The sequence below is a fragment of the Rhinolophus hipposideros genome (assembly GCF_964194185.1).
Source record: "Rhinolophus hipposideros genome assembly, chromosome: 20".
Lineage (NCBI taxonomy): Eukaryota > Metazoa > Chordata > Mammalia > Chiroptera > Rhinolophidae > Rhinolophus > Rhinolophus hipposideros.
The window spans coordinates 39512103-39528541 of NC_138066.1; the positions used below are offsets into that span (position 1 = coordinate 39512103).

At 36.3% G+C, this 16439-nt stretch overlaps 1 protein-coding gene across 3 annotated transcripts in view; it reads right to left on the minus strand.

The window, feature by feature from the left end:
- Positions 1 to 16439, minus strand: part of KANSL1 (KAT8 regulatory NSL complex subunit 1) — a 157767-nt gene that overhangs the window by 51539 nt on the left and 89789 nt on the right. For all 3 annotated transcript variants that reach the window (XM_081028406.1, XM_081028407.1, XM_081028405.1), the window contains one exon: positions 1055 to 1196. In XM_081028406.1, coding sequence (XP_080884532.1) covers positions 1055 to 1196 — 142 coding nt within the window. The remainder of the gene's footprint in view (positions 1 to 1054; positions 1197 to 16439) is intronic.

Genomic DNA, 16439 nt, shown 5'->3' on the forward strand with positions numbered 1-16439 from the left:
CACTTTAGGAAAGAAGCTGGAAGAACTAACTGGACAGTGGAATTTTTGGAATAAAAGCTTAAAAGGGGGCTGCAGAATTGTTACTTCAAATGCTCATCATTTTATTCATATTGTCAAGTGGTCATCCTTTAATTTTTGGTCTACTAATTAATTTAATGTATAGAGTTCACAGTAAAGCAATTGTCTTAAGGCTTTGACAAGCACTGAGGCAAGACAAAAAGGTTTTGTGACACTTATTTTTAGAAACAGTAGTCTCTTCAGCTAGACCCACGTGCCCAGTCATGGAGCTCAACTGCCTCTAGCTAATGTAAAAAATATCTTGCAAAAATGGAGGCTTCATGAAAGCAGAATTTTTATTCACCAGTGTGATTTCACGCAGGAAAGCAGTGCGCCTTTACCTAGTAGGAACTCGATTTTTGTTGAATAGATTTCTTTTCCATTGTACATCTATCTATCCCTCTTTCAAACCCAAACTGAGCAAAGGACTCTTTTCTAAGTTGATTTTTTAAGAAGAAAAACTATACAGTGTCACTGTCAAAGATAAAAGCTGTATGGTTAGAATCAGTCCTTTGTAGATAGGACACAAGAAAATCAAAACCCTAATCACCAATGTCTAATTTTGCCTGAACAAATCTTTCAGGAAAAATGCTATTTTTTTCTCAAGAAAATAAGGGAAGCTTAGCAGTAAAACCAAAGGCAACTAAGGGAAAAAGCAAGATGAAAATCCTCAGTCATCACCCCTTTGCCATAGATATATAACAAATACGATAGCTATAGTCAATGGCTTACATTATATAGTCTTTTCCTTGTTTCCTGTTAGGCCAGGTTACAAAATGTTTTGTTCTAAACATATGTTCAATCTAACATCATATTCTAGCAGTGTTGTCTGCACCATACTAGGCAACATCAGGCTCTTAAACAAATTAAACCACTACATCAGATCATATTAAACCATTCTCTCTGACATAGTGAAGAGTTATTATTGAGGGACAGGAGAAAAGGGATAATAGTAGTTTTTAGCTGGGCTGAAAAAGACCAGACACTTATCCCTTACCTTATTAGCACGTATCTGTTTGTAAATATCTGTTTGCTGCCGAATTCGATATTCCAAGTCAGACACATGAGCCTGAAGCCAGTTCCAGCGGCTGACAATAGCTGCTCGGTCTGCAGCCCATCTCCATTCTGACCTGCGCCTCCTAAAAGAAAATAAACTGAGTGAAATCCAAGAGTAGCAGAAACATTTATACCAAATAAGGGTGAGGGGTTTTTAACTTCTAAATGCCCTTGGGATGTTAAGGGCCTTAACATAGATCAACTCTATTGCTAAGAAAAAACAAAGTTTTTATATGTCTGTGTCACAGTACACACGTGGGTAACACTCTTAATATACAGATACTTCCCAAATTAAGTAGTTGAAACTGCTTTCTAGTATCCTGATCTCAAATTCTCTGAAACTGCTTTAATTTCTCAGGACACAGTAATATTTTCTACTTTAACATGAAACATATATAAAAAGTAAAGATTATCTACATAGAAAATCCAGGAGAAATCACAAAGCTAGTCAAGAATTCAGCGAAGTTGCCACGTAAAGATCAACATCCAAAAACTGACAGTGTTTGTACCAAAAGAGAAAATAATAAAACCTGAAAAACATAAAAGACCTAGATAGTGATATTTTCTTTTTTTTTTTAAGATGGCAATTTTCGTGCATGTATGTGTGTATAAAAATCCAAGTAAGTTCCAATTCCCGAAAGGGTTTTTAATGGAAGCTGAAAAACAGATCCAAAAACTTACATGGAAAAAAAAAAATAATCGCTTCTCGGCCTTTTGGCTAAGATCAAGTGTAAAAAAAAAAAAAAATCAGGAATAGAGAAATTCTAAAGTAAGTATTATGGAAAAAAACACACACACAACACTACCAACTTACTTTAAAGCTATGATAATTAAGACAGTCTAGAAAGACAAAAAAGACCAATGAAACAGGATACAGAGCCCCGAAATTTATATCTGGACATATAAAAGAAATGAAATTCTTATCAGTGGAGAAATATTGAACTATTCAATAAATGATACTGAAATGGCCAGTTCTTCACATGGAAAAAGACCAGTTCCCTTATGCAATAATGTTAGAATTCCTAAATCTGAAAAGCCAAACTTAAAAAAACAAAAAAAAGCAACAAGAATATCTCTGGTTCTTCAGAGCAGGGAAAGACTTAAATAAGACCAAAAACTTTTAGCTAATTTTCAATATACAACAAAAGGTTTAATTAAAGACAAGCCACGGGCCGGCCCGGTGGCTCAGGCGGTTAGAGCTCCGTGCTCCTAACTCCGAAGACTGCCGGTTCGATTCCCACTACGGCCAGTGGGCTCTCAACCAGAAGGTTGTCAGTTCAACTCCTCCAGTCCTGCAAGGGATGGCGGGCAGCGCCCCCTGCAACTAAGATTGAACATGGCACCTTGAGCTGAGCTGCCTCCCGAATAGCTCAGTTGGTTGGAGCGCATCCTCTCAACCACAGGTTGCCAGTTCAATTTCACGAGTCCCACCAAGGGATGGTGGGCTGTGCCCCCTACAAGTAGCAACGGCAATGGGACCTGGAGCTGAGCTGCGCCCTCCACAACTAAGACTGAAAGGACAACAACTTGACTTGGAAAAAAGTCCTGGAAGTACACACTGTTCCCCAATAAAGTCCTGTTCCCCTTCCCCAATAAAATCTTTAAAAAAAAAAAAAAAAAGAGAAGCCACTGGTTGACAGAGATATCTATAACACATAACTAAAGGTTAAATGTCAAAATATATACCAGAACTCTAAAAAATAGGTAAAAAAAAAGAGAGACAATCTCGTAAAAGATAAATAGAAGATTCACATAAGATAAATCTAAATTGCCAATACATACATAAGAACATGCCACATATTGTTAGATTTTGGTTAATATATTAGAATTAGTAAAAAGTTGTTTTAAACCCAGACTGGAAAAACAAAGTGTCGGTGAAATGTGGAAAACAGCAATTTATATATTGCCATTAGGTAACAATAAAAACTGGCATCACCACTTTTGAAGAATAATTTGTAAGTACTTTGGCCAGGCGGAAATGTGCATACCCAACCATCATGAAATTCTATTTCTGAGAACATATCCTGTACATCTGCATGAACAGGTTCACTGCAATAGTTTGTAATAGCTAAAAATTAATTAATCTAACATGCTAAAGTAGGGAAATAAACTGTAATTTATTCCTCTAATAAATTTTCCTATAGTAATAGAACTCCTGCATCAATATGACTATGTCTCAGAAAACAATGTTGAATGGGAAAACCATACAAAAACTAAATGAAAATAAGTTCTATTATAGATACATTCAAGTAGTAAAGGAATTTAACAGAATACTGTATCAATTTAATTATTACTATATGTATCAACACGACTAAATCTCAACAATGTGGAATGAAAAAACTATGAAAAATAAAAAATAATAAACACAGTAATACGGATTGTTACCAATACATAAATGTAAGTGTATAAAAACATGCATAGAATTGATACACAACAAATTCAGGATCAGGGTCCTCATGACCTCTGGAAATGGAGAAGTTGGATTTTAACTCTACCTGTAATGTAATGCTTGACTTCTCTTTAAATGAAAAAAATATATATATGGCAATATATAACAATTCCTTAAATATTAGAGGGGGTATGTGGCATCTGGTATATTCCATAATCAAAATATTTCATAATCTTCCACAAAATTGTTTGTCAAGAAAGAAACAGTCACAGTGCCCACAGCCCCACCACCACTCAGGATATACATATTCACTCCTTAACATTTTAACTGACTGTAAATGAACTTTAAAATAGCCCACTGACTGGGTGTTATGTTTTCAACAATAAAAGAGAACAAATCTAATCACAGTAGGGTTAGGAATGAGTTAATACTTAATCAAAATAAATAAGACCAAAGGTAGCAATGATATTTTATTAACTTTTATATAGTCCAAACGTAAGCCATTCAAAAGTCAACCATACTGACAAAGTATTATCCAATTACTTCTCTTTTAGAAACAAGGCATTTTATAGTTCCCTAATTTCGATGGAATCAGTATCAGATATTAATATAAAGACACTTTCTTTTTCAAGTACAATTATCCAGTTCAATGTTGGCTGTAGGTCTACTTCTAGCCCAAATTCAGGAAAGAAACTTAAAAGCTCAAGTGTAGCTTCTGGTTCATTCCTAAACTATAAAAAATTTTCCCCCTTTTCTAAAAGAGGCAAAACTAGTTAATTAACCCTCCTATCCTATTTCCGACTTTCATTACTCTGTATGCAGGGTTCACCAGGCCCCTATCCTACAAAATTGTTTTCCAGGTTAATTTCATTTCTGAAATGACCACAGCATCAAGTCCTCATCTACCATGGTTCCCTGAAAATAAGACCTAGCCGGACAATCAGCGCTAATGCGTCTTTTGGAGCAAAAATTAATGTAAGACCAGGTATATTACATTATATTCATTATACATTATATTATGTATTATACCAAGTCTTATAGTAAAATAAGACCGGGTCTTTATATTAATTTTTGCTCCAAAAGACACATTAGAACTGATTGAATGTCTAGGTCTTATTTTCGGGGAAACAAGGTATCACCACCAGGGTTTCCAGGTGGGAATTCCCGACCGTTCTTGGGAATTTAGGAAAATCGGCTCCTTGAACCCAGGTGGTTGGTAGTACCGGCCATCACTTTGTGGAAACGATTCATCACGGAGAACAGAAAACAGTTTATATCTCGAGATTCAGGAATTGGAAAGCTAAAAAAATTCCTAAGAACGGGAATTCCTGCCTGGATACCCCAACTAGGCTATTCCAATAACCTCCTCAGCTACTGCTCCTAATGTAAGGCACATACTAGTTTTACTAAATAAACTCCCTTGAAACCTTATTTTTTCCTGTCACTCTTACACATAAGGAACCACACAGGCTCTTTAACTTCTTTTTAAATCCTGTCTTCAAGGAAACAATGAAATATAATGGGAGAAAAAATTGTAAAAGACAGCAAATCGAAGCCAAAAAGTAATAAAACTAACATAACATCGATTTAACAGTTTGTTCACAGACAACTTTGTTTTAACAATTGAGAGTGGCTAGCCAAAATAAAACCCTATTGTTGAAAAATCAAAGCAAGGGAAAGATGATTTCTTGGCAAAATTAGAGCACTTCCTCCTGAGTCACCCTTGGTGGACAAAGAATCCTGGCAGACGAATCCTCCAATGGTCCTGAACTTAGCTCATAAGCCTTCTCTCAAATGTTCCAGAACACCAAGCACTCTAAATTGGCTGGAAAGATGAAACCTATTTGTTATCTCTGAATTTTGACACATCTTAACCAAAAGAATTGTCTTTTTTTCTTTCTTGCTTGATGTAAAAAAAAAAAAAGGAGGGAGAAAAACACTTTAAAATCTGTTTGAAAGTTTGAGAATACACAAAAGGAAAAGAAAATTACTTAAAACATTTCAGTTCACAAGAACTTTGATGGATAAATACCTTTTTTCTTTGATATTAAGGCATAGCCCTGATTTTCACTTTTCCTAAGGTCAAAGCTAACAGGCCTGTGATACAGATATTCTTCTCAATACCAACATAAAATCAAGCCTCCAAATAATGTTTTTTGGAGATTGGCTAATAAACTAGATAGGCAACATTAAGGGAATACTAGCAATCCCTACCTTATGAACAGGTTTCATTCTACAAGTACATTTGTCATATGACAGTCTAAAACCGGAAGTGATTTTCAGTAGAAAGTTGTCACAATGTTGTAAAATGTAATTAATGAAAAATGGAAAACCCCACCTTAAGTGCCCAAAAAGTATCCTGTGTTAAATATACCAGCAACATGGACAGAAAGCTAAACTGTTAGCAAAAGTGAAAGGTGTATAGTCAGCAAGTCTGAGGTGAGCTGTGAAGATGTTACCACACTCTAATAGCAGAGCAGGACACCACAAAACATGGAAGAATAAGAGCTTCACGTCTTGTTTGTTTTTCCTTAAAAAAAAAAAAAAAAAAACGAAAACAAAAAAAAACCGTATCACAGAAACTCAGTTTACCAAAGGTAGGCGTGGATTTCTCCTCTAATATTCAAAATGTAAACTTATTATTGATAATTTACAGCTCAAAAACAAGAGACTCATTTAACATTAGGGTCTTGCTTAAATAGACTTCCAAAAAGAACACGTGACTGAGGCTGCAGAGCGACACATAAATGTAATGAACTGGTGTCTGGTTTCATTATTATCAACGATCAACAAGAGGATGTGGATTCCAGCACTGATTATAGTCTTTCAACTCCTGTCACCTACTCTGTTAACAATTAGTGAAATAACTGTTTTAACTCTGTGTTTGTGCAGGATACTAGAATGACTTCTCAATATTCTGCCATACACTTTATCCCAGTTTGTACCAAAACATTTATCTGCATGTACTGGGCAACTGCCTGAGTGGGGAATTCATTTTAACTCATATTTTCCTCCTTGATTTTATAAACATTTTATTAGTAAATTTCCTTTGTCTGTATGTGTTATATAAAAATCCATTAAAATTTCACACTACAAATGCTTTTTGGTTGCTTTTTAAATATCACATGAATAGTAAACTTTGATGCTGCTAGCCATGTGAAATTATATTCTAATAGTTCTCTTTATAGGGTTAGTAGAATACCACCACATATCTAGAACTTAGGATGTTCTATGGGATTCAAGAATATAGAAAAATTATTTTATTTACTTGAACAAAAAAAATCATTTACTTGTAAAAAGCTCTTATATTTATAAAGATTTTAGAACTTGGAAAGTACTTGAATATTTAGGGTTCAGCTTGCATGTTGGCCAATATGGAAAACAAAAAAGGGATTTTTTTGTTTTAATTCTTGGAAATCATCTTGAATGGTAACGTTAATAGAAACGTTTCATTAGAAGACGACAAACAGATCAACACAGGAACTTTTATAGAAGGGGATTTAACCTCTCTTAAACGTGGGGACCTAGCTCCTTCTACTTTTAATTACAAATTAGAAATTATACATTGAATCCTCAAAGGATAAAATGTTTTCTATTGCAACATAAGAAGTAATGGACTCAACCCCTAACTCACAGGTGGTTACCACTAATTTTGCCAAAATGAAAGCACAGAGTGTAGTTTCTATTAACACAGAAAAAAGGATTTACAACACTATTATCCCTTACTGCCAATCTACTGCTAGTGAGTCCAACAGGAGAGGTTACGATGAAGCCTATCTTCAGTGCCTACAGCACCACCACATACAGCACGGCAACAGCTCAACAATGGTAGCTACTTCCTTTTTCTCAAAGATAATTTTTTAAAATGTCAATAAAGTAACAATGAGTCTGCTGGAAAGACTTTAATGGTGGTAATCCCATCTTTGATTCTGATTTCAGTCCTATCTCCAGTTCTTTCCTTTTATGAAAACAAAGGCTCTATTAACAAAAGTAAAATAACTGTTGAAGGTAAGTTTATACAGCACTTTATTCAACCAAAAACTGGTAGATCAATTTTTTGACAGAGGCATGTGCTACTTCCAAGTGTGCAAGGAAGTCCGAGACACCTATATTCTGAAATTTCCAGGTTCTTCAGAGAACTCATAAAACCAACAGGATAGAGTAAGTAAAGCTGAAATCGTCCCCGAACATCCAGGGCACACAGCTGCTAGATTCACAGTATACAGGGTCAGAGTTAGGGTCACTATGGGACAGGCAGGAATAGAAACTCTTGACATTACTGAGGGTAACGTTAAAAAAAAAAAATGACACACACACACACAAGTACTCACTACCTAGCTCAAAAGCAGTGTGAAACAAATAGGGGAAAGAGCAGGCGGATAGGTTCAAGCCAAGTTTTCACTAGTTTTTAATGTATACAATCCTAGACATGTAGAGTGGCCTCTGGAAGTCACAGCAGCATCTGGCGCCCACGACTGTGGTATTCGTAAGTAATGTAATCCTAACTGCAAAGTACAATATGTAGAAAAAGAGCAACTATTAAATAAATATATACCTTGGATATATATCATCAATTCCGTATCATAAAAGATAAATTAAAAAAAAAGGACAGGAAAAGAGAAATAAAGAGATGGGAAACTCTTTAAAAGGTAGACAAATTCAGAAAATAGGTGTTTTCAGTTAGCAACACAATCCTGAGTTTCTTCAGGGTTGGGCTTCATAGTCATCTAAAAGGATGTTCCATTCTAATAAAACCAAATAGTTCATTCAAATAGACATTGTATTCACCCACAATTTGCATGATATTACCCTCCCCCCAATTTACAGAGATGGAGGAAATAAAGTACAGGAGAAAAACAGCAACAACAAATTGTTTGGAATCAAATATCCCATGTGCTTTAGCTGTAAAATAAAACTGAGATGAGAATGAGTTAAGAAACAGCTTGTATCTGTCACTCTAACTAGGTTACATCAGCTTTGTAGAGAGGTTTACAGTAATAGGAAACACATGTACCAGAGCCAATTCTAAACTGCCAATTCATCCTGATAAAGGCTCTGGGGGGGTTGAACACTTAACCCTTTTGTGTTACTGCTTAAACCAGATTATCTCTGAAATCGAAATGAGATTTGTGCATCTTCGCAGATTATTTCTGCCAAGCTTTCAACCCACCATGAACTTTCCCCTTTGCCCCCCTCCCCACTTAACCAATATTTAAACACCTATTCTTTACTAGGGATTGTATTAGGTGCTGGGGATACAATAATAAACAAAAACTGTGGCTCATTAAGCTTAGAGTTTAATGGGAGAAGGCAAATGTTAATAAACAAATAATCATGCAAAATTTGAGGTAAGAGATCATAACTGGCATCAGATTTAGATTGGGGGATCTGGAACATTTCTGTGGTATAAACATTTAATCTGAGCTCCAGAGAGTAAGTTAGGACTCGACAGGCAAACTGCCTGGGATGAGGGTTAGGGCATGAGGAGAGGCGTAGGAGACACTGGGGATTGCGGCGTGTTTTAAGAAAAAGAAACGACACGTATACAGGTAACGTAGCTGGAGCTCAGAGAGTGAACAGGGGGAAGAATGCACTGAAGCCAACACTGGATATACACGTGTCATACAGAATACAGGTTAATTTTATGAAACAATATAAGCTGTCCTGATCCCGGCCCATGTTCTTTCACTTATCTTGGACTCTTTATAAATGAAAAATTGCAGATACAAACTAAAGGATAACGAACTCCCACATAACCATCAACTAACTTCAACAACTATCAGCTCTTGGCCAAACCAATTTCTACAACATCTATCCCCCATTCCCATGGATTAATTTTGAAGCCAATCCCCATCATCAGATCATTACATCTGTATATATATAGTTCCATATGTATCTCAAAAAGTACACATACTTTCATAATTTGAAAAACACTAATTCCTTAATGTCAAATGTCCAGTTATCAATCACATTTCCTGGATTGTCTCAATTGGTTTTCCAAATCAGTCAAAAATAAAATCTACACACTCGTTTGGTTAATACATCTCAAATTTGTCACACCAATTTCCTCTTTTTACCCCCTGCAATTTATCTGTGGAAGAAAACAGCAATCTGTCCTTTTGAAGGCCTCCTCTGGTGGAGTTTGCCGACTGAATCCGTGTCAAAGTGCACACTTTCTAACTTTATAAACCGATACTTCTAAAGTACCTTTAGTTATTTAGTTTTCTGTAATCAGCTGATCTACAATTACTTGTATTTTTGCAATTTTTACATGTTTAAGACAGGTATGTACTAAAACACACCCAACCTTTTAAAGAATTAAGGTACGTACTTCAAACTCCTCTTAATGGCCATCTGTCAACTTTATTAAATGTATTGTGCAACATGTGCACAATACATAATCTGCCAAGCACAATGAAAGTAAGAAACGTAGTAATTCTCCAGCAGAGCCCCTACGCAGTACTCAGGCTATCTGTTTGGCATACTCTATACAAGTCTCCAACCTGAAAATATCCGGGAGCAATTTTATCCCTAAAACCCACCTCCCTCTGGGAAAGTCTTTCCTGGTGAACTGTACCTCACGATTCATTATTCTGTATTCTTCACGCTGAGTGTGATCCTCTTGTTATTTATGTGTTTTATATTTCCAAGTCATGTCATACACGATTGGTCTTTAACTACATTATCCACACCTTCTTATGGGCACTACCTGCCACATGTTTTAACTGTAAATCAACTTTCAATTATATCTGCATATATGTAGTTTACAAATAAGGACTTACCAGGAAATATGAAAAATATACTTATTTCACTGCTTGTCTTGCTTAAATTTCAAACAATTAAGAAAACACCTGACTGAAGCCTGAAAGACCCAGAATGTTTTTAAACACTTTGAAGTGTTCTGATGGAGAAAAATACAGCATGAAAGGGAAGGATGGAGTGGCTTACAGTTCTTTAGCGGTTTATAGAACTGGACATGGAATTTGAGCATGAAGATTTCGAACAAAACACTGGCCTAGTTACTGTGTCTTTTTTAGAGAACAGGACTCTGTTATTTCAAAAATAAAGCAAAATAACCAAGTTAATACTGAAAGGCTCTCAGTTATTCAAAGAACTGCTACTCCTGAGTGGCTCCTCTAAAACCAACCAGTTTTCTGTCTACTTTTCTGCCTAGAGAGCCCATTTTTTTAAGAGTCTATTCCATTTTAGAACCTTTCGGGGGAAAAAAAAAAATCACACTGAGGTTAGAATATTCAAATTCTGTATGTGAGACTAATTCCTCTTTTGAAAATCCTAAATAGTTAAGTAATCTTATTCACTCAAAAACCATACATTAAAGAATAAGAATAATTATTATTTCATCCAGCTTGCTAACCTAAGCAAGAAACTGACAAGGATCACATCTTACAACTTAAAGTACCTATTCTGAGTAAGCAGGGGACTTAGAAGCTTCTCACAACCCACCACAACTTTGAAAGAAAAATAATTCCCCCTCTTCACCATTCACCAACTCCCCAGCCCTGGGCTCCTTGAAGTACAGTGAAAGAGTGGGAAAAAAGTACAATGTACAGTACTGACAGGGAGAAGGGAGGAGGGAGGACACCAGCACTTCTTATTCCATAGAACTTTCACAACCATTTCTAGAACAATCGAAGAAATTTTTGTATTTAGCCCAATAAATTAACTGCATAATAGAATTCCTACAGAAAAACAATGTATCCTCACTTTAAAAATATAGCTTGTTGGAAAGAGTATGGTGTTTAGAGTCAGTGAACACTAAATTTCAAATGAAAGATCAAAGAACAAAAGTTCTTATTAATGCTCAACCTCTGAGGAATGTTTCAACTGTAGAGTAAGAATTATCAGAGAGCTGCAGTGAGTCCCAGAGACTTGCAAGAATAAGAAACCTCTTAGATAGTTCTTATGCAAGAAGTCTAAGAACGATACTTTCAGAAATATTATTCAGAGCTATTGAGGTTTAGAAACAAAGGAAGTATCTTCCAGAAAACGAAGCTGTATCAAAACTCAATTTGTGTTAACTTATCAGTTCTTAAAAATATAAGAACTTCCAGACCAGGCAAAATGGTATAGACTCTTTTCTCCCAGCTCATACCTGCAAAACAACACAACTATTAACCCTGAAAATAATGCAAGAGGCAACCAAAGAAAAACTTTGAAGGGTGGAAAGAGGCAGGTGAACTGGTTAGGGACCTCAGGACTTAGCACATAGCAACAGGGCGACTAAGAGGTCCCATTCAATAGAAGGTAATCAGGCCTGGCGTTTCCTGACTTTCAACCTAGCAACAAAAAGCTGCCCAGACAGGCTCATCACTCCCCTAGATGGAACAAGTGTACCATTCACAACCCCAGGTGAGCCCTGCAGCAACAGCAAAGGAGATGCAGCAGGAGGTCAGCTAACACTAAGAAAGAAGCAGCCAGGGGAAAGATTATTACCCCAGCTCTCTCTTTCCTTTTTATAAGAAATATTCATTATATCTAATCTCTTTCCTCCCATTATCTCTAAATTCAAGTTTGATCTCCTATTCTCCCAGCTCATTCCACTCAGTCACTGCTTTCACTGCTGTGCACTGAATATGCCAGGTAAGCTATCAACCCCGAGGCGGACATTCTCACTTTCTTCAGGTCCTCTCTGGAAAGTCGCTTCAATGAGGCCTTCCCTTGACTGCCCTATCTTAAAACTGCAAGCCTTCAGTCTTCCCCAAACTCACTCGCGCTCGCTCGCTCTCTGTCTCTCTCCACCCCTCCTCCTGGTTTTATGATTAGAAATTACATGTAAAATATTTTAATTATCTTACTTACTGTTTCCCCCCACTACCGTGTTTCCCCGAAAATAAAACCTAGCTGGACAATCAGCTCTAATGTGTCTTTTGGAGGAAAAATTAATATAAGATTTGGTCTTATTTTAAGACAGGGTAGAATGCAATATAATAAGATATAATACAATATAATACCGGGTATATTAATTTTTACTCCAAAAGATGCACTAGAGCTGATGGTCTGGCTAGGTCTTATTTTCAGGGAAACACGGTAGAACCCTCTCTTATGAGAGCAGGGATTTTTGTTTTGCTCATTATCACATTCCTGTTGTCTCGTGGTAGATACTCAAATATTTGTTGAAAGGAAGGAAAACAGGAAGGGAAAGAAGGAAGGAGGACAGATAATCCTAACTTTCCTTTGCAACAGATAAAAATCAAAGTAATCCTACAGGGAGGATAGTTACTAACCCCTTTCTCATTCGGTGTCAACAGATCTCAAACCACTCTGGCCTCTCTTGCCCAAAATAGGATACACAACTAGGGAAAATAAAGCTATTACTACAAAATGAAAACTGCCCGCAAGGTATTTGATCCATCTTCCTAACACCAACCATACACATACACAACTCTAAAGGATGCTTACTGAGTGTCCTATGAATGTTCTATATGCTTGAATGTACAGCAAGACAGAAAATCCTCACATCTCAATTTCCACTCTTTCAAACCATTTACTTATAGTTAGAGCCTTGAATTATGTGATATACAAAAGATATTCTATTTCAAAGTTTTCTTGGCAACTTTTGAACATTCCTACATTTATAAGTTATTTTGTCAGGTTTTTCTTTACCATAGAGAATATATAAATCTGTTCCCCAACCACCTTCAAAAAATAAATCCCTTAAGAAATAATTTTTAATGACCTAGTCAGCCCTCAGAGATCAAACCAGCTTACAGTAAAAAAATGACTGAACGCACAAAGATATTTTCACTGTCCGAACAACTGGGAAATGATCAGTAAGTAGTGATATACATTACAGCGCGAAGCACAATGCCTAGCATTACAGTAATTACTCAGGAAACGGTAGCTGCTGCTGATCTGCTGCTTCTGATTGCCTACAGACCTGAACTAACTCAGATACCACAAGGCACCCCGTGCCCTTCCATCTAATGACGAACAATTTATTTTGGAATACACAAATGTGTATTCCTTAAACACATTTGAGAAACGGGAACTGGAAGCCAAATATCTTTTATTCTGAATCAAGGTGAAGCCTGCTCAGCAAGGTGTGCAAGGAGGGAGATCCTCGCGTTTGAAGTGTACAGAGGCCAGTGCTGCTGCTAAACATACAATGCACGGGGAAGCCCCCCAACAAAATGTCAACAGAGCTGAGGATGCAGAACCCCATACTATATAAATCACTGACACGTATAAAACCTTACCTTTCCCAAGCCAATCGTTGTTTTGGGCACCATAGTGGCCCCACATTTTTCCAAGTTCTTGGACTAATGAGTGACCAGTCTTAAGGTTCTTTCATAATCAGGTAAATGGCAAGGAAGTTCAGGCTGTGACCGAACATTTTTTTTTTAATGCAATAGAACACAATAGAAAGTATTAGGGTACGTGATATGTGGAGTATGTATGTAGTAAGGGTAAGTAACTTACCTATGCAAACCAGATTCACCTGCAAGTACAAGTCATGTAAACTGTGTATCTTACTGTAGATCACACTTAAGACAGACCTTCAAGGTGTTGCTCAGTTCTCGCATCTACACAATTAGTGAGGTGGACTAACAAACCTACAAGGCTCTTCTCCTTTACAAGATGTAATGAACCTATGACCATGAGCATGAAATGTGTTCTGTATGTACAGCTGTAATTTACACTGGGGTTGGGGGTATTAATTATAACTAGACAGATACCTGCAAGATTCAATTCACTCCAGATGCTTTCCTCAGTTACTATTACACTCAGACTAGAATCTTAATCAAGCCACAATGCCAAGTCTAAGTCTAAATCACTCTCTCAAAACATGCCAAAAACTTATAAAACCAAAAGAAACATCAGAGATTATCTCCGAGCATCTCAATTTTTAAATCATCAAAATGGGACCAATAGGAGTAGATGACTTTCCCAGAGTCATTAGTCAATTCACAGTCAGTCAAGCTCTTCAAGCAAACATTAGAAAAACATTTCAGGCATGCTGACATAAGCTAAAAGTGACATTCTGATTTAAAAAATCTCTTTCGCTTCTTTTAAGTGGCATGGGTAACTGACTCAAATGTCTTTTAAACATTTAATTATCTTACTGACTCAGAAATAAGACTACCTGATCAGTACTACCATGTGTGACATTTTTCTAAAATATAAAATTAAACCTAAAGATCTATTCTTAGAAGCAGGAATTAAATAAATAATAGGAAAACACTGATCATCCAATGACAACATTCATACCGCACTAATAAAGAATTCCACCATTAAAGGAAGCCAAGGCCCCAATCTTTTCTATATTATATGACTCTCAAGTTTCCCCACTTGCAAAATTGGTCACTAGGGTTCTTCCAGCTCTAAAATTCTACTCATCTTTGCTCCTAAGTGTCACAGTACAAACAGAAGACGTGACATTTTACTCACAGTTTAAGGCGTGTTCCTGAAAACAAGGCCCCTTAAAAGCACTAAAATAACCGGTGTATGAAAGTAGGATCGATCTGTCTCTCTAGTTCGCTTTTATGAAGTGACTTATCTTTAAGCCAAGGAGTCCTGAACTACAAACTGGTACTTACCAATTTGTTTACTGCTAAGAGCACCGGGCCCTGAATTAGCTTGGAAACAGACCCTAAGCTCAATATTTAAAACTGGAACATCTACCTAAATGAGACTGGTTAAGTATCAAAACAATCTTATTCTTAAGTACTCTAAAGAAGGAAGAAGAATATAGATTTCCTAACTTGCTGAACTAAGACTAGAAATATTTTATCTCAATGTTCTTAAGCAGACTGCTAACAAGTTACCACCCTCTCCCCCAGGAGTTCTACACTTTGATAGAGTTTATAATAATTTTTCCCAGACAGTTTATAGTTATCACCACGTCAACATTACAATCTTATAAGCAGGGAAAAGATCTCTAATATACTAATCAACGATTATTCTTGATAGGAATGTTTTAAAGGAAAAGAGAATGGCAAATCCTTTTTAAATTAGATAATGAAGTTAAAGCAATACCTGATTAAAATTCATTAAACTCCTGACTGACAGTCAACTAAGTGAATCGGTAAGTAGCTTCCAAAAAACAAGTCTTAATTCCATTAAAGTTCATCAGACAATTGCTTCAGCATTTTAACAGAAGTGTTAATTTCTTCTCAGAAGGTTATAAATTACATCACACAGAAAGATTCTGACCAGGTAAAGTTTGGAACAATTTTTCTTTTTCACACTTTTTGATTTAGACACTCTAAAAGACTTTGTACGATCAGAATTAAGCTTGCTCAAATTTTTCTTTTACAATACTTAACTGTTTTTATAAGTAAGGTAAGCAGAATTATTTTAAAGAACAAAAGGAGATTAAACTAGGTTTTTCCTTCTCCCGTACTGCAAAAGAGAACATAGTATAAAGCTACAGAGAGCAGTTGTATCTATAGCAAACCACTACCACCAATCATACAGCTCCTAGAAACTCGAGAAAAATATACATTCTAGAGATGAAGATAATTTTAGAAGTATATTACACGATGGCATGCATATATAGTTTCTCAGATAACTATGTGTGATGTCAAACTAAAGACAAAAACTTCACTGACATTACGAATGAGAAAAGTTTATTTGTAGGACACTTCTACTCACAACAAAAAGTGCGTTTGAACAATGCAAACAGCTCTTAGGAAAGCCAATAGAATTGCAAAACATGCACCCACAGCTTTTAATGGCGATGACAGTAAAATGCTTAAGCTGCTCACAGACACCAGGTAAAGGCCTCAGAACTGCGGGAGAGGGCACTATGCCCCAGGATAGTTACCAAGGTGATGAAGCAGTGTCTTCAGGATTGAAAAATAAAACAAACAGTTTAGTTCACTTCACATGTCTGCTTAGTATTAGAACTCACATCACTAATCATACAATCATAGAAGAAAAGAACCCCAGGAACCAAGTCCCTTACAGATAAGGC